General features: G+C 37.9%; 1 protein-coding gene across 7 annotated transcripts; it reads left to right on the plus strand.

Annotated features, from left to right (window-relative positions):
* usp19 (ubiquitin specific peptidase 19) lies at positions 1 to 26,608 on the plus strand. 7 transcript variants are annotated; one of them, XM_051880805.1, is made up of 30 exons: positions 3 to 392; positions 1,512 to 1,841; positions 4,795 to 4,926; positions 6,016 to 6,152; positions 6,735 to 7,241; positions 7,362 to 7,680; positions 7,799 to 7,955; positions 8,034 to 8,105; positions 8,203 to 8,318; positions 9,952 to 10,175; positions 10,293 to 10,485; positions 10,575 to 10,708; positions 10,817 to 10,975; positions 11,220 to 11,330; positions 12,056 to 12,166; positions 12,295 to 12,396; positions 13,301 to 13,441; positions 13,579 to 13,697; positions 13,814 to 13,957; positions 14,841 to 15,178; positions 15,257 to 15,370; positions 15,454 to 15,670; positions 16,286 to 16,438; positions 17,063 to 17,229; positions 17,310 to 17,485; positions 21,081 to 23,247; positions 24,356 to 24,750; positions 24,826 to 24,986; positions 25,069 to 25,201; positions 25,274 to 26,608. In XM_051880805.1, the coding sequence occupies exons 2-26, from the start codon at positions 1,676 to 1,678 to the stop codon at positions 21,219 to 21,221; spliced, it is 4,350 nt and encodes a 1,449-aa protein (XP_051736765.1). In that variant the 5' UTR covers positions 3 to 392; positions 1,512 to 1,675; the 3' UTR covers positions 21,222 to 23,247; positions 24,356 to 24,750; positions 24,826 to 24,986; positions 25,069 to 25,201; positions 25,274 to 26,608. The 7 variants fall into 7 exon arrangements, with proteins under 7 accessions (XP_051736764.1, XP_051736763.1, XP_051736765.1 ...); XM_051880809.1 differs by having other exon boundaries at positions 9,958 to 10,175; XM_051880804.1 differs by lacking the exons at positions 21,081 to 23,247; positions 24,356 to 24,750; positions 24,826 to 24,986; positions 25,069 to 25,201; positions 25,274 to 26,608 and adding an exon at positions 18,634 to 20,945 and having other exon boundaries at positions 1 to 392; positions 9,958 to 10,175.
* Positions 26,609 to 26,654: the final 46 nt, after the last annotated feature.

Consider the following 26,654-nt stretch of genomic DNA (forward strand, 5'->3'; position numbering starts at 1 on the left):
CCGGAAGTTGCCTGTGTGTATGTTTGTGTGTGGAGCAGGTTGGCGTGATAGCCGTAGCTACCCGGTTTGTTTTTGTTCTCTGACAAAGTGTGAGTAACAGAGCAGCGGTCGGCTCATCAAGTGAAGGACGGGCAGCGTATTTGCGTCTTTGTTTGTATTTACATCAGCTTGGTTTCTGTTTTAACGCAACAAAATGGGTCCTGGTTAGGATTATTTCGGAAATAAGAAGCATTGTGTTTTTAGGGGCGAACTGATGCGGCTCAGGGGAGATCGGCGGCCCGCTGCCGTGTTCTAAGCCTGGTGCTGAATTAAGCTGGAGTCGCTGCGGCTCCGCTAACGAAAGAAAGAACAAGCCGTTGCGACTTGTCATTACAGAACAACAACGAAACAAAGTAAGATTTCATCTAAACAACTGCTGTTATATCCAAATATCGTAAAACGTCCTCACGTCTCTTGCAGGTATACACACTTTTTGACAATACCGCACCACCCGACCTTGCAGTAAAGTGTTCCGGCTCAGTAGCGCGTGCTATTAGAAGCTAAGCGCGTGATTAGCTGGACTGCCGGCGCAGCGCGAGAGGCCTCGGTTCCCTTTAACTGATATTTAGCTCGTCACAGAACACGGCTAACCGGCATCTTCAACAACTAAACAACAAAGTTAAGATGTGTCACACTTCCTACAAATGATATTTAGCAGCAATAGAACAAAATTAACGATAAGTGACAGTTCGTTGGTGACATGTTTTGAGTTAAAGAGAACTTGAGTGTGAAATCGACTCGAACAGGCTAAGCTAGTCGGGTTAGCAGCCGCGGCGTTAGCGATTGTTATGGATTTTTAAGCTGCTTGAGTTTCCATGGATATATATTTCTCGTATGACAACTGAAATGTAAAACAAAAGGAAATATAGAAATTACTTTCACCAAATTCGCCATATATTTGGATGACAGAATTGTCAGGACACTGTCAGTAACCGGCATTGGTATTTGTGGCTTGACGTTTAATGTCTTCTAATAAACATTCTCTAATCAGTGAAATAAAAAGGTTTGGTTGAACATTGAAGTGCCCGAGCACACTAGTTTTTAAAATAGGAGGAGCTTTTTCCTTTTTTTAATTGCCATTTAAATTATAATCAAACATGTCAGTGACAATACAATATTTGCACATCAAAATACACTTTGCTAAACATATTCAACAAATAGGAAAAGAGATAAAAATAAACTAACAAAAAGGTATGAGATGTCATGTAAATGACTTAGAAGCTTCACATAGACACCCAGTCCGTTTTGCTTTACTAAACTAAAATGGTTTCTTATTAGATAAAACATGTGGACAAAGTTTTACATTTGGGACATTTGCAGTTGAAAAAAATGTTTACTCAAAATGTTTCAAGTCGTAATTATATTGTATCGTGGCTTAAGAATCGTGATAATATCTTATCATGGGGCCCCTGGTGATTCCCTCCATTAGAGTCTATTCGTATTACATACTTCTCTTTTGTTTTTGTTTGCAGTCTCCCTCTGATTCTCTTCTGGGAGTGCTCTCACTTGAAACGCCGCCAAGATAGCTGGACCAGGCAGGAAACGGCACAGCTCAGATCCAGACCCCTGTGGAAGCAGCTCCGGTAGTGGGAGCGAGGTAGGAGACGGCCGACCCATTAGCGGCAAGTGGCTGAAGATGGCCAGCAGCAGTACAGGATCCAGCGAATCGGGTCGGAGGCGAGGTCAGAGAGGACCTGACGATGTGGTCAGCACCAGCAAGAAGAAGCAGAAGGATAAAGTCAACCAGGAGAGCAAGGAGGCCAAGCGGGCAGCCTCAGGCATTAGCACAGAGTCAAGGAAAGGTGAGGACATGACATGGTTTGTAAACACTCAAATTAGGTCTGGATTATTTTACTGCACTCATGTCCTGTTCCCTAATTCATTTTATATCTTATCTTTGTTTATATCTTATCTTCGCTTTGTCTTCTGGAAGGCTTTATTCTTGAAACTCAAGCCGTTGGGACCTAGACAGATATTTGATTCATATGCTTGGGCAAAAATATAGCGTGGGATAAATGTTTTACTGCAGTGATATCTAATGTAATATGAACTGATAGAAAGCGTCTGTGGTGCAGTGTCCTTTTGACCGGTATAAAATGCAGTCTGGCCCATAACTAGAGGTTAAAGTAATTAAAGGTATAGTCATTGTCCTATTTTCATGTGCAGAGCTGGGCTGGATTCCAATCTGTTGCATAGTGTGGTAAACAGGGAACTGGGAAGTTAACAGACACGCACTGTGTGAAACACACTGAACTTGTGTAATTGTTTTGCTATGGTAGTCCCTTATTGATTTAGCTATGGTACTGCTTCTATAGCTGGCCTGTTGAATTGGTTGTTGTGTGGCATTAGAAGCTTGTATTGGTTGGTATGTAGTGAATCCAGTTTCATTTAGACTGACATTTCTGAGAATCATCTTTTGGTAATTATCATTGATCAAAACAAAGTAAAAATGAAAGTAAAACAACAGTGTGATTTTGAATTCTGTGATCTGAGATAATTTCACATTGTTGACAGCTGTTAAATGAGCCTTATTTTCCCTGTTGGATGTTTATGTAAGTCCATAAGTAATAATTTTTTTGGTTAGTGATGGATTTTCAATTATCTAAAGTTGGCATGTCCTTGGCATTCTTGAAGAATCTTAATCTTAAAGTATATGGCAGCTTCTTAGACTTATGTGAATATACTTTAGTTGACCGGGGAAGAGAGAGTTCAGTATTGCTTTATGACCAATACAGATTATTACTGTTTAACTTTCAGATAACTGCTATGCAGAACCATTTTTTTTAAATTGTTTTATTTGTGCTTTTGACTCCATAAGTAAGTTAGTACTGCAACAGTAAAAAAATACTTTTTAATGAATGCAGTTGTATTCGTTTAAATTGTGACCTACATAGTCATAATTTTCATCATTTTGTGCTAATTGTTAAGCTGCACATTTTTATGGAAGCTTGTTTCCACCACGGAATAAAAAATACAAAGGTAATTGTGACTTTCTATCTCAAAGTTTATATCCCACAATTCTGATTATTTTTTTTTTTTTTCTCTCTCTCACAATTGTGAGTTTATATCCCGCAATTCTGATTTTTTTTTTTTTCCTCTCACAATTGTGAGTATATATCCCACAATTCTGATTTTTTTTTTTTTCTCTCTCTCACAATTGTGAGTTTATATCCCGCAATTCTGATTTTTTTTTTTCCTCTCACAATTGTGAGTATATATCCCGCAATTCTGATTTTTTTTTTTTTCTCTCACAATTGCAAGTTTATATCCGACAATTCTGATTTTTTTTTTTTCTCTCACAATTGAGTTTATATCCCGCAATAGTTTTTTCCCCAATTGAGAGATAAATTTGCAATTGTGAGTTATAAAGTCCATTTATGAGAAAGTGGCGGAAACAAGCTTCCATACATTTCTAACTTGAGAATTAATGTCTGATATTTATGTATATTAATAATACTTCTTGACATGAAATGGGAATTTACCCTAGTATCACCCTAACATTTTTAATGCATGTTAGTGATCTCATTGTGAAGGTTTCATCCATGCATACGATTCTTTTCTTTTTTTGACCTTGTAATTTAATTAAAGTATCATAACTTGACTTCTCCTAGGTGGCATGCCGCATATGCCAGACTTCGTCAGTCATTTCCTTTGCATAAACCCTGCCTCTTCCTTACAATCATCTGCAAGATCGTATTCAGATATGCCTCCATCCAATAAACTACCAATAGATAGAAAAAATCCCCTGCCCTTCTTCTTCTTTTTTTAATTTTTTTTATTATTTTTTTTTTTATTATAACCGCTTTACTCGTATGTACGTCACAATACAGAATAAAAACATTGACACCTACATCGACTGGTAATGTGTTCAGTTTACAATTACCAATGGTTGTTGAGACATGTGACTACAGGTTTGACAAACGTACATTAGCGTTTGCTGTCTGCTGAGTGTTTTGCCTCTGCAGTGCTGTGCTGAGTGCTGAAGTGTTGTAATCCAAGCTGTGTGCCACTGCTTCAGTAAAGAAGTGCTTTGTCAAGGTCAGTGGAGTGACTCTGCCCGGTACATGCATGAGAAGACTTCACTTAGAGTATTCCTTCCTCATTGTCCTTTCTACGTGCATTCGATATGGGTGCGCCATTGTCTTTCTCTTGTCAAAGTGTTATTTTTTTTCTCTGCGAGATGGAGCAAAGCACCATCCTTACACAAACAGAGGGAGAAGTCTATCTCTGGACTGCTGATTCCTGTCATGCAAGGGAGGCTCATGGGATAATGGCAGAGTGGAGATGACATCACGTGGAATAGAAGCCCAGCTGTGGGGCGTGGCGGTTTCTTGATGACCTTTTAGATCTATGTGTCACAGTGAGAGAGAGTTAAGGGACGGGACTAGCTGTCACTTGACCCTGAAGCCTGATCCTGAGATAAACACGCTCTCTTTCTCGCTCTTTCCTGCTGTCTCTGACCTGCTTGATAACACGCACCTATGTTAAATTCAATAACAGAGTGGTTTGAAATCGAAGGGAGTTGGGCTTTCTGCTATGACTGGCTTTCAGATCGTGTAGCGTTATCATGAAATCAGGTTTGATTTTTGCTATTAGTTTGTAGTAATTCATTGTGTTTTCTGTACAGAAATATTCTTGTTTTTCCTCTGCTCATCGAAAAATACTTTTAGTTATGGTGTGGGTTTTCTTCAATGATATTACGTAATGTGTTTGTGACGGATCCAGCCTTACATGAATGTTCATTTATCTGTGTAGATTTGTTTCTGGACTGGAAGCAGAATGCGTATGAGGTGATTGTGAGGCTGAACTGTGGAGATGCTGGGGTGCTAAGAGTAGAAGATATCGATTCTGCCTTTTCTGATTCCGCCTGCCACATCCGCTTGCCGGGTAAGGACATTATGTGTGCTTGTGTCTATCGTATTTGGATAATGTTGGTCTTTTTTTGTTAGTGTGTGCTGTGTTTGTCTTTGTTTGTTTTTGTTATGAGTGAACACTATTTTTCAAAAGTTTGGGGTCAGTAAGATGTTTTTTCTTTGAAGGAAATTAATTTTTTTTTTTTCAGCAAGGACTCTTAAATTGATCAAAAGTGACAGTAAAGACATTTGTAATGCTACAAAAGATTTATATTTCAAATAAATGCTGTTCTTTTGAACTTTCTATTTCTTAAACAATGCTGAAAAAAATGTTTAACATTGATAATAAGAAGAAATGTTTCTTGAGCAGCAAATCAGCATATAAGAATGATTTCTGAAGGATCATGTGACACTATACTGAATTCAGTTTTACTGCTACAGGAATAAATTATATTTTAAAATATATTCAAACAGAAAACGGATATTTTAAATTGTAATAATATTTCACAATATTACTGTTCTTTCTGTATTTCTGATCAAATAAATTAATCCTTGTTGATCTTGAGAGACTTCTTTCACAAACATTAAAAAAATCCAAAGTTCCTTTCAAGGAAAGTCTGTTCACTCGGAAGCCATGTTTGCAACGCCTCCGGGCAGCTATTTTGGGCATCCAAGATCAAGTCCTATCTATTTGAATGAGGGAATCCTGAAATCTCACAAACCTCTTTGGCAAACTCAAAATTAAATAACATATTTCAAATCAGCAACAAAATTTGACATGAACTGTCCCATAAATGATGTTTCTTATGCTCAAATAGTGTTTAAAAAGCGTATTTTTCTGGCTAGACGAACCAATGCGCATGTGCAGTCCTAAGCACAAGTCTCAGGTTTCTTTGGTAACTGGAGCTTCTAACGGCAGCTGCAGTGACGCAATTACTTTATCAATCAGCGATTGGCTCTTTTACTTAGAAGGCGGGACATATTCTGCCATATTGCGCATTGCAGTTATTCCTATTCATAACTAATAGGAGTGAACAGTCTTTCTTTATGTATAGGCTTTGAAAAATCCTACCAACCCCAAACTTTTTAACAGCAGTGTACTGTGATGTTTGTGTTTTCTCAGATGGCCGTGAATGGAGCTGTCATCTCCATGAAGAGATTGAAGCCTCCTGCAGTAAATTGCTTTATAAGGAGAAAACAAATGTTCTGCAGCTTGTCATGCACAAGAAGATCCCCCTCAACACGTGGCCTACCTTCGCTGTAAGAACACATGCTCCCTCTTTTCTGTCCATCTCCTTTTCAAACAAGATTTTTTTTTTTTTTTTTTTTACTTCCCACTAATTTTAGTTTGTTGCTAAGCAAAATCTATTTTTGTTGGGCAGATAAAGCTGTCATTCCTTAGAAAGAATTTTTTTTTCATAAAATTCTAAATTCAACGGCTAACTTGTTTGTTGGTGTTTGTTGGCATTTGTGCAGTGTGAATTGGCCTTTAGTCTATTTAGACGTCCCTTTTGATGGTGTTTGAAAATGTCATTAATGAAATTTAAGGTTTTATGTAAGGTTTTTTAACATATTTAGCAAAAAATATATATATTATTTAATAATAAATATTATTTAGTAGTAGAATATTATAAAATACATAATACAATATATATGGGTTATATATAAGTTATTAGGATGATTAGAAAGTTTGAAAGTTACAGATATTTCCTGTTGGTCTGTGCAAGAGCAATGTCAGAACTGTGTTGCCATGCACACATGCAGCTTTGAGCGTTCATGAATGTTTGCCTAGTCAGAGATCCCTCAGACAAGCTTTATTTATTCATGTTCCCTATTAAACAGAACAAGAAAAAGACGGAAACGGTGAACATCCTTACAGAGAATGGCAGCAACCACCAGCAGTCAACCACAGGGTGCTCTGAAAAATCTAGCGAAAGCATCGAGAAAACGCCTGCAGTGACTTCTGCTGAGCAAAAACGAGGTAAACCCGACCGTGGGTTGAAACGAGGGATGAAAGGCAAACAGGTGGAGCTCACTGAGAGCACAGGCGTGAAGGTAGCAGACATTAAATCAAGCGATAAAGCAGACTCGATCAATGAGCCCAGCGCAAAGCGTACCACACGACCCACCAAAAACACAAAGGAGCCCCCTCTAGCTCCCTGCTCGTCGACGGCGTCTCAATCCAAACAAGCAATTAATGGCAAGACACACACATCAGCCGTTAGCAGTGGTGCTTCTTCATCTAGCAATGTAAAAGACAACAGGGCTCAGGTGCAGGTCAAAGGCCAAGCATGCCAGACATCGCCGAGAGAAAAAGGAGTGGACAGGAGGCCAAAAAGCAATGCTCAGGTGAGACTAATAACAATAAACAGGAGAGACTTCACCTGAAAATGAAAATAATCAGCAGGAAATAGAATGGTGGAAAAGAGTCTCTCACATCCTGTGGTCCATCCTTTGTGTTGTTTACAGGTTGAAGCAGATGATAGCAAGACTGTTTCCTCTGTGTGTGAGCCGAAGGTGACGCATCAGGAGAGGAGTTCTTCTCCTATGAAAACAAACTCTGAAAAAATAGCATCAGATGAGACAGGAAACAGAAAGGAGGAAAAGAAGCCGCCACAAGCTGATACCCAGATCCCTAAAGTGCTTCCATCTCATGAATCAGGATCTGGAGAGCCTGTTTCAACATCCTCAAAGAGAGAGGAGTCTCCTCAGAAGAGCTGCACAGAGGAGAAGAGAGACAAGTCCAAGGAGGAGCCACATGGAGGGAGCCATGAGCAGGATACAGAAGGTCAGTTAAGAACATTTGTAATATACTGTGACACTTAGTTTTTCAAAAACATAAAAAAAAATCTTACTGACCCAAAACCTTTTAACCTTTTTATTTCTCATGACTGATGTATGTTAAGGTCCAGAGCCGATGGTGAACTTGAAGTTGGTGAAGAATGACTCTTATGAGAAAGGGACAGACCTGATGGTTGTTAACGTCTACCTGAAAGAAATTTGCCGACAGTCCTCCAGGGTGCTGTTCAGGGAACAAGACTTCACTCTTATCTTCCAGACCAGGTGAGAGATTCATCTGCACTCATGAGTTTCCTCATGAGTAACTCCTATATTTCCATTAACTGTTGAAACTGTCCACAGTGATCCCAACTTTTTGCGCCTTCATCCGGATTGCGGACCAAACACTGTCTTTAAATGGCAGGTTAAACTCAGGTAAGATTGTTTGATGGGCATCCTAATCTCCGTCGATCTACTTATCAAGAGTGCGTTTCTAAAGGTTTCTTTATTGGTTCCATCTGCTGATGTTTAGGAATCTAATCCAGCCAGATCAGTCCAGCTATGCCTTTACTCCGTCCCGAATCGACATCACCCTGAAGAAGAGACACAGTCAGCGCTGGGGGGGTCTGGAGGCCCCTGCCACACAAGGTCTGCTGCCTGGATTCTCTTTGCTTCTGAACAGTCTTTTACAAACACACACACATGTATACATGAATAAATTTTTTCTCATGTATGTATCTCATAGGTTTTCCCATTTGGCTTTAACCTCATCCGCCACACAAAATACAAAAGTATATTAAGATTAAAAAAAGTTTGTTGCTATGCCTGAAACACAAGCTATAGCTGCTTTTCCACCGAAATTACCAAACAACTCTTACTGCATGCACCGCAACAGACTTTTAAAAATGGTGATTGAAATAAAATGCTGCATGGAGTCAACCATTCAAAATGCTGCGTGAACTCAACCAATCAGCATGTTCAGCACGCAGTTCCCACCACTGAAAGTTCCAGAGCTTTGAAAAAGTACTACCCTGCGAGTAGGTACTTTCTGAGGGGAAAAGTTTTACCCTGAATTTCAACAAGTCCCTAGTTCCTGCGGAATGTTTCTGCGGTGGAAACACGAGATCTTATGAGAATTCTTACTAAATACATAATAAAATATTGCAGCTTGGTAACAGGTATATTAGAGCTACAATTAGCATTAAACTACACATCACAACTTATGAGATTATTGCTATGTTTTTGCTCAAACCCCACTTTAAACCATCATCAAGTGCTTGTAATAACTTCCGACTGCGTTCTAAAGTGGAAGAACATGTGAGAATAAATCTGTTCTCAGACACCAATGATTAAAAGAACTCAGCATCCATTCTCTTGGATGCGCCACCAATTTCACCCTTTTGTGCAACAGCAGCGGCTCCGGGTATGTGATCTAAAGCTCAAATCTAATTGGATGGCCCATTTCATCGCAGAACAAAATGAAAAAAAAAATCAAAACACTGGTCGAAAGAATGATCGCACCCGGTGTGAATAGCTCCATAGGGATCTATGCATTCCCGTCACTTAACCACGCTCAGTGAGAAAAGGCCTTTAAGGCTTGGCTAAATAAGAACAACTGGACCCTTGAACTTTCAGAGAGCTCTGACATGTGTAATAGGGAGCACATATTATATTATTACTGTGGAAAAGCTGGACTGTTTTTGTTTACATGCTGAAATGAGGGAACCAGTCAAGAAAAGGAATGTGACTACAGGGAGTGATCCAGTAACTCAATACGAGTGTGAGACAGGGTCAAGCCAAATGTGCCAATGTGTTCTTGTCTTTATGCCAGGCTCCTGACCCACACTGCTCTACATAGCCTTCTCTCGAATTTAGCTACCACTCCAACATTGCGTTTTACTAGGGCTGTTCCAGTCCAATTATATATTGATACATTGTGATATAGTACACTTAATTTGTGAAGCATTATCATGAAGTGGTTGAAAATACCCAGCCTAACTTTTTACAAATTTAAGTAGATTGTTCAGTTGTGGTTATGTTATAATAATATATACACTACCGTTTAATATTCATCAAAAGTGATAGTAGAGACAAACAATTTTTATTTCAAATAAACGCTTTTGTTTTGAACTTTGTATTCATCAAAGAATCCTGAAAAAATGTATCATGATTTCCACAAAAATATTAAGCAGTAATAAGAAATGATTGAAGATTGAAGCTATGACTTTTAGCTGCTAACCATAAGCTTTATTTGTCTCTTGTCTGTTGTCTATTGTTTAAGGTGCAGTGGGGGGCGCCAAGGTTGCTGTGCCCTCCAGCCCTTCCACACTTGAAAAGAGTCAGCCAGGAAGCAGCCAGCATGCACTTCCTGCTAAAGAAGAACCACGTGTGGGAGAGGAGAAAGCCAAACCCCCTCGATCCCCAGAGGACTCGGGTCTGGATGCCGTGGCCCCTCGCTCAGTCCCAGAACACGTGTCCCTCAAACAGGAACCAACTGTTGTAACGGTAATATAGCGGACAATAAGGAATGCATCATCATGTTCATGTCGCATATGATAATCTAGTGGACCATAACTTGTCTCAGGCCTGTTAGATATGACTTTTCTTTTCATCTGTCCATAGCCCAAGCCCACCTGCATGGTGCAGCCCATGACTCACACTCCTCCTGCAGGCAGTGAGAGAGCTGAAGAAGTGGAGGAGAAGAAGGTGTGTCTCCCTGGCTTCACTGGACTGGTCAATCTGGGAAACACTTGCTTTATGAACAGTGTGATCCAGTCCCTCTCCAACACACGGGAGCTCAGGGATTATTTCCACGGTCAGTGGCATTTTCATTGATGAGAATTGCTACTTTTCATATGGTTATTTGTCTTACTCAGTTGTATGTTTTTTGTTGTTTGTTTTCAGACCGGGCATTTGAGTCCGAGATTAACTGTACTAACCCATTGGGCACGGGTGGACGACTGGCCATTGGCTTTGCTGTTCTACTTCGAGCATTGTGGAAGGGCACTCACCACGCATTTCAACCCTCCAAATTAAAGGTATCAATGAAGCAACAAAACTGCTGTTAATACCATATCTTCTAGTTTTCCATATGAAATGGTTAAAAAACCCATTATGACCAGGTGTTGTTTCATTTCTCTTAATAGGCTATAGTTGCCAGTAAGGCCAGTCAGTTTACAGGCTATGCGCAGCACGATGCTCAGGAGTTCATGGCTTTCTTGCTAGATGGGCTGCATGAGGACCTGAACCGCATCCAACACAAACCATATACAGAGACCGTTGACTCAGATGGCCGTCAGGATGAAGTGAGTTCTTGATTTTTGTCTCAAACATACTGAACAATATTACCTAAAAGGGTTTTAGTTGAATTTTGGAAGAGATTGCATACTTGGATTTGGGGCAGAGTGTGCAAATACCAGGAAAAAACAAGTAAAAATGTTGTATTAAGTTTTACAACTGACAAACGTAAGCATTCTTACTAGTAGTATCTAGCTTTATCAAGTATGGTTACAAATCTGCTGAACGTTGTTCTTGTTTATTGTTTGGCAGGTTATTGCAGAAGAGGCATGGCAGAGGCATAAAATGAGGAACGATTCCTTCATTGTTGACCTCTTTCAGGGCCAGTACAAGTCAAAGCTGGTGTGTCCAGTGTGTTCTAAGGTAATGTGTCAAGAGCAAAACAAGACCTATGATTCAAATTTATATACTACTGTTCAAATGTTTGGAGTTTTTTTTTTTTTTTTTTGGTTGTTGTTTTTAAAACAAGGTCTCTTGAATATTACTTCAGAATGTAATTTATTTCTGTGATGGCAAAGCTGAATATTTTCACTTAATTCAGGTTTTACATGATCCTTCAGAAATCATTATAAATAAGCTGATTTGGTGCTCAAGAAACATTTCTTATCTTCAGTGTTGAAAACAGTTGTGCTTCTAAATGTTTTTGTGGAAACCAATGCATTTTTTTCAGGATTTTTAAATAGAAAGTTCAAAAGAACAGCATTTATTTGAAATGTAAATCTTTTGTAACACTTTAAGTGTCTGTTACTTTTGATCAATTTAATGCATCCTTGCTAAACAAAAGCTTTAATTTCTTTAAAACAAAAAATCATACTGACCACAAACGTTTGAATGGTTGTATATCTATTATGAAAACTGGCAACAATTTCCTTCATTTGTGATGGTGATGGTTTGTATGGGAAACAGAATGGGATATTGATACAGGTCTAAACTGAGTCAAGTGGTCCCCAGTTTAGGCCGCCTTTGTGTGTTAGGAAATGTTTATTACTTTTGATGATGTTGGGCAGATAATTATGATGTCTAGTATCTCTTAGCTGTATGGTTGTGGGAGTTTACTCATCTATTATTTCTTTTTTTTTTTTTTTTAGGTTTCCATAACCTTTGACCCCTTCCTGTACTTGCCTGTCCCTCTACCTCAGAAGCAGAAGGTGCTGACTGTTTTCTATTTTGCTAAAGAGCCTCACAAGAAACCAGTCAAGGTAAAAAAAAAAAAAAAAAAACAGCACAACAATCTAAAGTTTCTAAGTAAGCCTGGGCATGAAGGGCTTAATCTGTAATATTTTCAAATTAATATTTGATCTAAACAATTTGCCAACCATTTGTGCAGTTTTTGGTCAGTGTGAGTAAAGAGAACTCGAGCACGACTGAAGTACTGGATTCAATATCTCGCAGCGTGAGGACCAAACCAGAGAATCTGAGGCTGGCAGAGGTATGATGATTCTGTTCTGAACCCTTCATCTGCGCTTGTTTGATCCATGTTTTCTGGCAAATTATCTAGAGGCTAAAATGCAAACATGTTTTTAACTATATAATAAACTATTACGATACATTTTGTTTGTGTTCTAAAATATTAAGAGAGTTGATTAAGAAAATTTGCTGGTGTGTATATGGCTGCTCGATTATGGTCTAAATCTTTTTTGTCAATATTGAAATCTTGATTAACACAATTAGTCATTATAAACATCATTCATTTATTCATTTTTCTTTTTAAGAGTGGATATAAAATGTTTAATGAAAACTCCAAAACATAGTCAACATTTTTGTAAACTACATTCAACATATTACATTGGCGAAAGCTTTAAGGAAAGGAGTGTAGGGCCAAAAACAAAATTTAAATTTTTCACTTAAATGTTTTCAAAATTTGAATTATTTTTAATTGATTATATTTCTAAACATTAGTTCAGTTATGTGAAAATACAAGAGAACACCCAGATTTTTAAATCAGCAGTCCAGAAGAGTGCACAATGATACAAAGTGCAATTATTAAAATGTAAAAAAAAAAAGTTTATAAAATCAAAAGATTTAACCTTGGCTATAAGGCCAATTCTAGTGTTAATTTTCACATTGATTATTAGTCATAATTTGTCTTTTTAATGAAAATATTCTTTAAATTTAGTCAATAATTCGTTGTCTTATTAATTTCAGTCAGTTTTACTAAAATGCCATTGAATTCACGCTTAAGGAATGCTCACACAGCTCAAGCCAGGAAATCCTTGGCATTATTGACCAATTGGATTATTTGAAAATTTTTTTGGAACTGTTCTTTCTGATTTTTCTTCTCCAAAAAACATTGTTAGTACATTGTAATATCTTGCATGTTTTTTTTCCCTCAGGTATTGAAGGGCAGGTTCCACAGAATCTTTTCACCGTCTCAATCTTTAGATACGGTCTCGCCCAATGACCTGCTCTTCTGCTTTGAGATGTTGTCAAAAGATCTTGCCAAAGAGCGGGTGGTGCTGCTGAAGGTCCAACAGGTACACCATTTCCATCACTTATTTTTTTCACCTTTTTCCCTACGTTTTGTGGGTTTGTGTCAGTATTGTTCAAGTATTTGTTGTTTTTTTCTCTTGCTATGATTTCATGTATTAATTGTCTTTGTATTGATCTTCAGAGACCTCAGGTTCCTAGCATCCCAATCACAAAGTGTGCTGGCTGCCTGAAGCCTCCTGCCTCTGATGATGAGAAGCTCAAGCGCTGTACTCGCTGTTACCGTGTCGGCTACTGCAATCAGTGAGTTTCCATCTGTTCATTAGAAGCATGTGTTGTGCTGGCTCTGAGATCATGCTTAGGATTTAGAGACTTTGTCTTGGTTTAGTTGGTGGTAAGTTTCTTTCCTCTGATTACAGGGCCTGCCAGAAGAACCACTGGCCTAATCACAAGACCATGTGCCGGCCCAATGTGGAGAATATAGGACTGCCATTTTTAATCAGTGTACCTGAGTCTAGGCTGACTTACACCCGCCTCACACAGCTTCTGGAAGGCTATTCTAGGTATAATTACAATTAGATCCAGAATTATTTAACCATTTGTGTATTTTGGGAATTGGGTCAGCTTTAGAAGTAAGGGGAAGTTTACACCACACCATTTTTTGGCTTTTTTTTTTATATAATATATATATATATATATATATATATATATATATATATATATATATATAAATATATATATATATATATATATATAAATATAAATTTTTTTTTTTTGGTAAACATTTTATGTATATTGTCTATTTATTATAGAATTTATTGATGTCATTTATTTATAAATTATTTAATTGTCTGTATATTCCATAGTATTTTTTTTTTATATACTTTATATTTTTGATAGCATTTTTGTGAGCATTTTGTATTTGTTTATTATAGAAATGATTGGTGTAATTTATTTATAAATTACTTGTTTGTCTGTTTATTTTATAGCTTATTTTTGTCTATTTTATGGCATTTTTTTTATTTAGTTGTATATTTTATACATTTTATTTACTTATTTTGTAGCGTTAAGAATCATTTTGTTATATTTTTGATAGCCTTTATTAAATATAATTTTATTTGTCTATTAATTGATGACTTTTATAAAATGTATTTGTGATTACTGTTATATACTTTTTTTATAACAGTAAAGTACTGTTATATACTTTTTTTTTATAAAAAATAATTGTTATATTTTTGATAACATTTGAATTTTTTTTTTTTTTTAATTTACGTATTTATTATAGCATTTACTTATAAATTATTTAATTATATTATTATTTTTCTTAGCTGTTTTATTTAGTAGTTTTGGCAAATAGATTGGTGCTGACATAAAAAAAAAATAATAATAATCTTTTAAAAACTAGGAACCAGCAAGCACTGTGCAACCCTTCATTTCTGTGTGCAGGTACTCTGTCAATGTGTTCCAGCCACCTTTCCAGTCTGGTAGGACATCCCCAGAGGCCAGCCTGTCCCGTGTTGACCTGACCTCCATGGCGAGCAGTGTCTCAGAGTGTCAAGAGCAGGAGGAAGAGCCGCCATCTGCAGAAGAAGTGGAAAACCTAGCGGAGCAGGGTGGTACTGTCACAGCCCCTCAAACAGAGACCGTGTCTACACTCTCCGCAGCAGATGGTGACACACTCTCCACACACACCATTGACTCAGGATGCTGTGAGCTTGCTACCAGCTCCCAAGATTCTTTGGTTGAGAAAGAAACATCATGTGAAAAGGCTATTAAACCAGAAGGTAAGTTGGTCTAAAACTATTTGTTGAAGTTTTTGTTTGTTGTGGAGGAATAGTCCATCATTGTATGTTCATTGATAGCTGTAGTGACCGGGTATCAGCAGCCTTCTGAGTCTGGGAGTGGAAGTGCGTCTCAATTCTATATAACCATTCAGGACTCAAACCAAAAGGAGGACAAAAAACTTGAGGACAAAGGTCAGTCAGAGGTTTCTGGATGGATGTGTTTTTTAAAATGCTTGTGTTAGAGAAGCATATCTTCATCCTGGTGCCACCTACAGGTGATGTGGTACTGGAGCTGCCTGATGACTGCACGCTGGAGCTGGTGTGGAAGAACAACGAGCGGCAGAAAGAATATGTGCTGGTGCGCTCTAAAGAGCTGGAGTTTGATGAAGACCCGGGCTCTGCTACAGAGACTTCCAGGGCAGGACACTTCACCTTAGAGCAGTGCCTGAACCTCTTTACCAAACCTGAGGTGCTGGCCCCTGAAGAGGCATGGTATGGACATACCTCAATTTCAAATTCTTGAAGCATGAAGTACCCTTTGCAAGGTGTTTAAAGTGCCCCATTATGCACCTACCTGGTTTGTCACACATTTGCATAATGCAAGCCTATAGCTTTCATTGGCTGCCTGTGAACAACGTCTGCTTTGACCCACCCTCAGACAATCTATTTGTAGCTAAGGTTTTGAAGAGTTTGGTTTCTGTTGTTGACATTTCGAAAAGACGCTGTTTTCTATGCTATGAAAGCAAATTCATTTTGCATGCACCTCCAAAGGATGTGGAAATCGTCACGCTCTGTTAGCGGTAGACCAATCACAAGAGATTGGGCCATCTGACCGGAGTAGGCTCTCAGAAAGGAGGGGTCTAGAGAGACTGGATCCTTGATCGTGCCGTTTCAGACACTGTGAGAAAGGAATTGATGCTACAATCCATATTATGAGAAAATTCAAGTGCTTTCTTGACCTTGGATGCATGTAAACCTATTGTAAGAGACCCCTGAAACAAAAGTAGGAGCCTTTTAATATAGCATAATAGGGGCACTTTAAATAGCATCATAAATGTAATTGGCCCATTTAAAACAATTTTTTTTTTTTTTTTTTTTGTGGTTCAGGTACTGTCCTAAGTGTCAGCAACACAGGGAGGCCTCTAAACAGCTGCTGCTTTGGCGCCTTCCCAACGTGCTCATCATCCAGCTCAAGCGCTTCTCATTTAGGAGCTTCATATGGAGGGACAAGATTAATGATATGGTCGATTTCCCAGTCAGGTACACTTAGTCTCACAGCCATTCACTAGCACACAGATTCAAAAGTTTGCCGTCAGTAAGATTTTTTTTTTTTTTTTTTTTTTTTTTATAAATGTTGTTGAAAAGTCTTTTATGCTCACCATGGCTACATTTAATTTGATCAAAAATACATGATTGATATATATATATATATATATATATATATATATATATATATATATATATATATATATATATATATATATATGTGTGTGTGTGTTAATTTTAAAGTTTTAGAAATTTGGAAAAGGTTTTTAATCTTTCTAGGAAGTCCTTTCTTAACTGTCATCACCTGTAAAGCTTATTGGTAATGATATTTATGATGAAAAGTGCTATACAAATACATTTTAATATATTATGAATGGTTGAAACAAGTTAGTTATTTTGATACAAAATAAACATTTTAAAATTAATGAAAACCTCTGCAATAATGTTAATGTTATTAATATTGTTGTTAATTGTGGCATCTCAGTTAGTACCACTGCAAAAATAATCCTGATAGTTTAGGTGGAGTTTAATGGTGGTATGAACGAGTTTTGTGTATCATCCATGTTTTGGATTGGCCATATAATGGATGTTTCACCAAGTTTTTTCTGTTCTCATCAGAAACTTGGACCTGAGTAAGTTCTGTATTGGTCATAAGGGTGACATTCAGCAGCCCCCTATCTATGACCTCTACGCTGTGATCAACCATTATGGCGGAATGATCGGAGGACACTACACGGCCTACGCTCGTCTTCCCAGTGACAAGAACAGCCAGCGCAGTGACGTTGGTACGTGAGCTCTTCTAGCTCAATAACATCTCACTAGCTATGATGTGAAACATCTCACTGTATGTCTTTTACTGTTTCAGGTTGGCGTTTGTTTGATGACAGCACAGTGACAACGGTGGAAGAGAGTCAGGTGGTGACACGTTACGCCTATGTGCTGTTTTACCGTCGCAGGAACTCTCCAGTGGAGAGACCGTCTCACTTGCTGGGGCCCCTTGGCACCGAATCCTCTGCTGCAACTGGTGGTGCTGCCAGTCAGGTGAGCTCAGCACCTTCTCATGTCACCGCAACCCAATGGAAAAACATTTAATCTTAGTAGAGCAGCTATATACTTGGTCATTAAAGTTGCAAGGGATTGGGTAATGTTCCTAGTGGATTCTCAACATTAAAAAAGGGCTATTTCTCCATTGTTCATTTTTTAATGAGGTGTCTCTCAAAAATGCCCAGGCAACTTTAGATGATTATAATTTAATTAGCAGTTTCATGAGAGATTATTTTCTCTCAGATGTTCTGAAGTATAATCACCATGTGACATCTTCAGAGTCGTGATTAATAGATGAATCAGAAAGTATCACGGTCATTAAATTAGTGGATTTTGATTAATTGTGTTAGGATCTCATGACCTCTTTCTGATGTTTTCTCTTTGTTCATGATTTTTGTGCATCTCAAAAGGTATAAATATACAGCAATGACATTTGAGCCTTGGTTTCAACAATGTGTAAAGGTGCGGTCATATTAGTGATATTTCAGCGAAATATCATTGGCTAAAAAGGTTCAATGACAATATTGCAGTGTTCACACAGAAGTCACATTCAAACCAAGCACTTTTCTGTTGGTCAGCAAAGTAAATTTGCATGACCAATTTGAACATTAGCGAAATCTTCATGGGGAACTTTTTCACCCCCAACCGCACAGATTCCTATTGAAATGACTGGATTTCGCCTGTGAAATTTCGCAGCGCAATGGTAAATGTGACTGCACCTTAACAAGACTTCTTCACATCTTGCTTTTCTGCTCAATTGAACGTGTGACTGACCGTGGCAAAACTTTGAGGGCAATTTGGTAACATCAGGGTCATTTATATGATTGATAATGAGGCACACATGATCCAAGTTAAACATCGGTAGTCCATCCTTTGATTATTTATGGGTGTATCTTGGGAAACATCTTGCCTTTAATTTAGTAGATACTTCAGTTACAAGGTGTGTACATTGATTCAGAAAGCTATGAATTTCTACTTCTGGAATCTACTCTTGCATGCTTATCTGCTTATCCATCCACCTGAGTGTGTGAGCGGCATACGAAACTGGAGCAGTGAGCTCTCTGAAAGTGTATTTGGTGTTCTACGGTGTAATGATGAAGCAAGGCCCTTTCCCAGAAGCTGACACAGGTTTCCGCCAATCGCAGGCGTCTCTGATATGGCAGGAACTGGAGGAGGATGAGGAGGGGCAGCGAGAGGCCTCTTTACGGAGCCTGTTCTGCCCCGGGCTACGAGGAAGAAGAACCAGGACAAGGCTGGAGGAGGAAGAAGAGGAGGAGGGCAGGAGAGGGCATTCCCACCGCAGACGAGATGGCATCTCAGATTACTGTGATGGCGAACGCCTGAGATATTTCATCCTGGGCACTGTGGCCGCAGTCCTAGCATTGCTGTTCAACCTCATCTATCCTTTGTTATACTGGTCTAACTGGGCTTGATTTACTACTCACTGCAGCTGCAGACCCTCAGTACAAAGATTTGCACTTTAAACTGATTGTACTGTAAGTCATGACTCTTTTTGATGGCAACTTCAATGTTATTTAGCTTGAGTCACACAGCCATGCCAGTCAGGATTTTTTTCCCCTCCTTTTTCCCATTTCAGTTGTTTTACAACGTGGTCCAGAATGTTTCAGAAAAAGCACTCAGGAAAAATGTCTTGCATAAATGTACTTAGTATACTCATTTAATACTAATAGCAGTTAGAAGGACTTTATTTGCTGCCTCATTTTTAGCCAGACTTGAGATTTAATTTTAGCTGTACAACTAACCAATAAAACAACTTAATTACAAATATTAAAGGGATAATCCAAAAATGAAAATGTTGTTTTTTTGTTTTTTGTTTTTTTTTCCCCACCCTCATTCCCTTCCAAGCCTGTTTGACTTTCTTTTTTTCTGCAGAACTCAAAAGAAGATATTTTGAAGAATGTTTTGGTTCCCTTTTGACTTCCATTGTATTTTTTTTTTTTTTTTTGTCCATACGCATACGGTGGAATTCAGTGAGAGCTCAAACTGTTTGGTTACCTGCATTCTTCAAAATATCTTTGTTCAGACAGGTTTGGAACAACATGAGGACAATAAATTTTCATTTTTGGATGAGCTCAGCATTGCGTATCATCTATGTTTTCAATAAAACCTAAATGCCTTTATAAACAGCATAATGGCGGCATTTTAAACTCTTTGATGACTATCTTTGTGTACTAATATGTCAGAGCTTAATTTAAAGTCAACATGAATTCAAAATAATTTATTTACTCTAGTTATACTCCATTTACTCTAATGCATATTTCTGGTCTTATGCATGAATTATCAGCGCATGCTATTTTCCAGGAAAAGGTTTTTTATATCTTTGGAATTAAAAAAATGTATATATTCTTTTGTTGGTTTCAGCTGATGAAAATAATGTTGAACAATGGCTAGATCATGATTTATACATTATTTTAGCAAACTCATTAATTCTGACCCCATTCTGTGTGTAACACCCTCTTCTAGCAAACCAATCATTTCCAATGGATGAAATCAGGTCCTGTCTTGCATTGTTTCTTTGTTTATGATGTCATCTAGAAGTAAAATGAGCGGTGTGTGCTACTAGTTCATGTTGACTTTAGATTGGTGGAGTCTTATTTGTATTTTGGGATAATCTTGCTACTTCATTTTTTGGTTTCATGTTCACTATTTTTTTTTTTTAGATAATTATTTTATTTATATTATTTACTCATTTTAACAGCTAAATGATTTTCTTCTGTCTTAAAACAGATTTTTTTTTTTTTTTTTTTTTTTTTTTGCCAAAGTTGGTCAGTAGTCTGGTAAGAGTTCAATATGTTTTGTTTAAAAATGGCTTGACTGGTTAGCGTTTTCTGAGTCAGCGAGGCAGGTCAGCTCAGTACTGTACTTCTGTACCCAACTAGGGAAACCAGTGATTCAAAGCCTAGTTGCACATGTTGTAAGTTGAGATGGGATCCACATATTGTAAGATGAATGGTACTGGGCTTTGTGGGTATGTGGCAGTTTCAACCGTCTCAGGGATGCTGGTGGGCTATGATCGTTTATGTGGCCGTCCACACTACAAAGCCTAAAGACATTTGGCTTCTGTGAATGCCTCAGCTCTGGACACCGTGACCAAAACAATACCATCAAATATTATTGTACCTCATTAAGGTCATGGGTCATTATGTCATCATGGGTGTTCCTGTTTGAAATGTTATTGGTTTTAATTTAAGGATAAATCTTTGATCAAGGGCACAGGACTGCATTATTATTTATGTATGTAATCATGTTTAAGCAGTAATTGAATATGTTTGGGTAAGTGATTATTTAAATATAATCTTTTTAAAAAAAAAAATGTTCATGCTATTTATGATGCTGCACAAAATATCCCAGCAATAATTGAGACCACTCTAAATGCTGCTCAATTGTAATAGTGCCTGTACCACGCTTTTCACAAACAATAAATAATTCAAAATTACATGGTCTTGAAATCACTGATTTTTTTTTATTTTATTTTTAAATTTATAATGAATAAACTAATTAGCAGTTGGCGTTTATGTACTCCGTTCAGAAAATGCTGTGTTTCTGTCTATAACGGTGGTTTATTTTACAGGCCTCTAGCCAGACACTGTTTGGAACAGACCTGGACCCAGACGGACCCCCTCAGTTGAGCACGGAAGTGACCTCTGAGATGTTTGCACACTCTGGAGAATGCGCCGCCCCGTCCTACAGCAGCATGGAAGAGGTGGATTGAAACTTGACCCAGTCAGGGAGACTTGCTTCCTCAAAAAAATAAATAAAAATAGACGTTAATGCTCACAAGTGGATCTAGCATGGCAAAGGTGCTCAATTTTTTATTTACATTAGCAATGTGGAGAGAAAAAAAGGCTGGGTGTACGTTTCCAACGCAGAGACTGTTTGTAAACAGCCGATTTAAATGGCCTGTATGTTCAGACGACGTACAGTAAAGTGATGCTTAAAATAAAGACTAATCCTCAAACACATTCACAAATAATTCTGGAAGGTGCACATTTAAATAGTCATAAGAGGAATTGCACAGATCTGTACTTTTTTTTTTTTTTTTATGTATATGTAAACATTTTAACACCTAGAAATTATGCCATTCACAATTTCACATGATAGGTTTCTAATACAATGTTTATCTTGCTTGTATTTACACGAGTTGTTACTTTGGTAAAAACCCATCAATGAATGAGATCAACATGGTTTGTTTGGATGCACAGAAGAGTTTTTGTTTTTCTTACTGAAGTGTCGCCTGGCCTGATGTGTTTCTCTGTAAAGAGTCTGGAAGTGTTGTGCAAAACTATTGCAGGTGTTGTAGGTGAAGTTTTAAGTGTGGGCAAGGCAAATTGTTTGGGGTTTTTTTTTTTCCTCACACACCCTGGCCATTACTCAACTTGATGTCCTGTTCTTTCATTCTCAGACAATCCAGTGATTTAAAAAAATTTTGTTGTTGTTTGTTTTACTCCATGTCAGATCCTGTGGAAATGCAAAAGCTTGATTGGCTGAGATGCATGTTGACCTACAATAGCCCTAGTAGTGTGTATCATATACCATCTCCTATTTTTTTTTTCTAAGTTTTGAGTGGATTGTCTTGTTTCCCCATTCCTTGTTTTCGTATTGGACTGCATAGTAAGCGGGAACTGGGGGTTTGATCATAAGAATGCTGCTGTGAATAAAACAAATGGTTAATATAAATAAAAGCCTTTTTTTGCGTAACAATCTTAGATGTTACAGCTGTACGTGCATATTTATTTGTCAAAAAATGTTTCACGTGTGAGTTTGAAGTAAAATATTTTAATTTGCAGGTGAACCACATGAAAACTGTTCATGAAAAGCCCATGAAAAAATAACCAGGTCATACTTCACTCCAAAATTGTGGTCAAAATTATTGCCCCCCTTGGTAAATATGAGCAAAGATTGCTGTGAAAGTAAATCTGCATTGTTTCTGCTGTTGATCTTTCATTCAAAAAATTCACAAAAATCTAACTTTCAATTGTTTTACTTCAATCAAAAGTGGGGGGAAATCACATCACGAAATAAATGTTTTTCTCCAATACATTATTATTATTTTCATCCACATTACCCAAAAGGCGGGGAAGAGTAGGTGGCGCTCTCACAAAAGTTCTCTTGTGAAGCGCGACAACCCCGCTCTTTCTCGCGGTATTTGGCACTGACAAGGAAGTCATGCTGTCATCGCAAAAGCCGGTTTGGAGAGCTCAGCGGATTGTAGTCAAACGTTCTTTCTTAAACGAATGCAGCCAACGAATGTATCATTAACTGACTGCGCGACAGACAAAGAATGGGATGATCACGTGTCAGGCTGTTTTCATTTGACTGAGATGAGTGTCATTCTCGTAACTTACATGGAATCTGGACGGATTCATCAGTCACTCGTCGCCAGAGATAATTATCCTAGTCTACGTTGAAGTATCTTTGATTAGTCTATATTTGAATATTTGTAGTTTTAAATATACCCTCGTATAAATATTTTAGCACTATGTATAACCCGGAGAGGATCCCTGAAACAAGTATCGATCAGAACCAAACCAATGGATGCAGAATTGATGTGAACTCTGACGGGGCAGGTCAAGATAAAGATCCTACTGATTTAATCCCGACGAGACCTTCCAGAAAAATCGTCCTTCACTTTGATCTCAACAACACAATCCTTGTATCTGACGCAGTCACAAGACAAGGAACTGTAGCTGCTCTTGAATACTTTCTGTCCACGGTGACATGGGGGCGCATGGCAAAAGGTAAAACAACAAAGTATTCTAAGGGCTTTTTACAGACCCAGAATTCTCAACTTTCATTTAATAATTTAAATAAAAAACGTTAACTTATATGTGTAGAATACATTTTGTAATATAAAATATAGATTTTTTTTTATTATAGCTATATAAAATCTAACAAAATGCTATACACTCCCGATTATACTGAAATAGTACTCTTAAAGGCATAATATGTAAGATTTTTGGATTAAAATATCCAAAAACACTAAAACAATGTTATATATTTTGTTGATTTATGTACTTGCATTATCCCAAATGTTTCCAAGAATGTTTAAATCTAGAGAAATATTTAATTTTAACCAGGACACGGACCGTGTCCGTGCGTCGCCTATCAATGACATCATATCCGCGTTACCCTCGATTTCTGGTTTTATTTTGTAGAAACCATAGAAACACCAAAGAATATTATGTTTTATTAGACAGATGAGCAACTGTTTGGATACATTCATAGACAGAAAACTAATCATGTTAGCTCAACACAGTAAGTCTTATTATTTAAATCTCGTTTTCTTGATTTACCGCGAGTACCATGTTTTACCATGCCTAATATCGATCTGTGCAACAAGTGTCTCATAGTAGCCACCGAACAAACGCACAGAGTAGCTTATAACAACTTTTAACAAACAGATGTATCTGATATGATAAAACATTGCTGCGTTCGTCTGCGGAATAATAAAGGCTTCACTGCTCTCAAGCCATGTGTCCTGCTTGTCTCTCATTAGCAATCACTCCAGCAGCCTTGTTCCGCTCCAACGGCTTCCAGCCACACCCTGCTTCATACTACAGTAATGTTTATAAATCTTTAATACATTAGCTCATCCATGAATATGATTTCTGCCAAAGTCCTGTGACCGTCGGATTCTTTTCCACCAGCTGTAGACGTGAAGCCAACACCTTCCTTGATTCCACAAAATCAAGGCGTCATCAAGCTATGCCTTTGTTTTGAATAAGCGACCTCTAGCAGTGAAAAATTACATATTGTGCCTTTAATATTATAGCACATATAGTGTTTGCCTCATATAACTCAATCACATTTGCTCAGCATCACATATCATGTTCTCACTGCTTGCAGGTAAATGGGAGTGGTTGTCAGAAGCACCATCTCTCCTCCAGCCTTGTGAGGGCGCTGTCACATACTACTCTCAGTTTGGCCGAGTGGCGAGCTTCACCACCATAGGTCCAGGCCGACGGTTCCGGAAGGTCCTTGAGGAACATCTAGAACTTCTCCGATGGCCGTCTGACTTACCTGCAGATAAGGAGCTGTCTGTTAAGGGAGAAGATGGGAAGCTGTATCACTGGATCCTACCTTCCTTCTTCCAAATGTTGCAGGACTTGGCTTCACAGGGTGTGGAGTTCTCCGTCCTGTTCCGTACGTTCGGCACAGATCTGCCCCGTGTTCTGACTGTCATCCAGCACGCCGTCGAACAAGGCTCACATCCGCTCTTTCCCGACCTCCCGGCTCTAAAGGTATTTAACATGCAGAACTAGGTTTTGTGTTGTCCTAGATGAAGCAAGCCTCATTAGGACTGTCTCCTCTCACAGCTGAAGGTGAATATGAATGCCGGACGCATCAAGTGCAGTGGTAAGGGTGCAACGCTGATTCGTGGAGAAGAACACGTGTCCACGCGGGACGGAGAGCGGTGTGTGTATCAGTATCTGAGCTCTGCTGAGGGTCTGGGAGGCTTCCAAGACAACTTTGACTGGTAAGGAGCCTGTTATGGATCAAAAAAAGACACATTAAATTGTATTGTTTATCAGTATCAAGCCTTTGTTTTTCTCAAATAGGTGGGCACGGAACACATACTCCATTTTAGGAGGAAAACCTTTATGGATTGACCCTTTCGATCCCAAAGTTCAGCATATCTTCATTGACGACAACATTCGGCAAAACGATGAGGACACTATTGTCCATCCTAAGGTACGTGATGTTCATTTTCTCTTCTCCAGAATGAGCGTCCCATGTGTCTCACCCATTCCACTGTACTCTCAGGTGTTTTTGGACCCCGAGGGCTTGCAGACTCGAACAGCCTCCACATCAGAGCTGTATGATCTGTGTCTGGTACAGAACGACCTTCTGAAGGCCATTTCTGAGCCTGGATATTTCACCCGACGCATCCAGATCTGCATGGAGAACTATGAGGGGAACATCCAAACAGGGTAGTTAGATGAATCTCAAGTCATGCAGGGGAACACAGAATATAAAACTGACGAATTATGCATAAACACAATCCTGTGGTATGAGCGTATATGTGGAAAAACCACATTCTCTGCTACAACCACAGATCAGCACACTTTATTTACCCAATGAAGAATGTCGCAATCTATAGATCCATGTAGTAGTATATATTATTTACCATCATAGTCATGGGTCAGATTAACTCCAATCATAAATGCACTGGCAGCTGCTCTGTATATCTATTTTGTTATATGCTCATGAAGATGGTTCTACCAACAGTATTCTCAGGGTTTGTGAACATCAGAGGTAGTTTTTTAGTGTTATTTATATTTTGATGCATTTAACTAAATAAGTTAGTCATATCAAAACTAGTGCTGTCAAATCAATTAATTGCATTTAACATAAAAGTTTGTAAATATACACACATATATATATTTTATATATATATATATATATATATATATATATATATATATATATATATATATATACACACACACACACACACACACACACACACACACACAAACCTTTGTAAAATGTGGTTAATCGCGATTAATCGATTTGACAGTACTGATTAAAACACTTGGATTTTTAGACACTTTTTTTGTGAAGAATTCATTGTTTTTGCACTTCTTTTCTATTTTTAAACCCTTTTGGTTTGTTCTAACACCAGTTTGAAGCTGAGACTAACCAAAGCAGAATTTGACAATATTTCTAACATGTTCACTGGATTGAGTACTCCTTCAGTAGAGTTTACATATATGCAGTTTTACACACTTTTACATGTTACATTCTCATATAGCCATTATTTAAATGACATGTTGCAGTTTCACACTAAATTGTCTACATTCTCCTCATTAGTTTCAAAGTTTTGAGGTAAAGGATCTGATATAAAAACTATTTCTAATCATATTAAATAATTCAAACAACAATTAATGCTTTTTGATTCCTGTGGAATGCAGGATTTTTTCTATCCTTTTCATCTCACTCATGGGAGATTGTTATTCTACTGAAGTTTGTCATTGCACAGTTACTGCTTCTAGTGTGTATTGTTACTTAATGCATTATTTATGATGGCAATTTTGAAGTTATGTTTTTTTTTTTTTTTTTGGAGAAATGCTACAGAAATAAATAATTTGGACTTCATTGTCTGGTCACTTTGCACTGTGTTGATTGCCTCTGTATTTACCAG

The sequence above is a fragment of the Ctenopharyngodon idella genome, chromosome 22, assembly GCF_019924925.1.
Source record: "Ctenopharyngodon idella isolate HZGC_01 chromosome 22, HZGC01, whole genome shotgun sequence".
In the NCBI taxonomy this organism is placed as follows: Eukaryota; Metazoa; Chordata; class Actinopteri; order Cypriniformes; family Xenocyprididae; genus Ctenopharyngodon; species Ctenopharyngodon idella.

Bases quoted from the DNA above. Each gene is read 5' to 3' on its own strand.
- usp19 (XM_051880803.1), top strand. From the start codon at position 1,676: ATGGCCAGCAGCAGTACAGGATCCAGCGAATCGGGTCGGAGGCGAGGT. The intron at 8,319-9,951 runs GTCTGCTGCCTG...CTATTGTTTAAG, and splicing joins GGAGGCCCCTGCCACACAAG to GTGCAGTGGGGGGCGCCAAG. The intron at 10,176-10,292 runs GTAATATAGCGG...ATCTGTCCATAG, and splicing joins AGGAACCAACTGTTGTAACG to CCCAAGCCCACCTGCATGGT.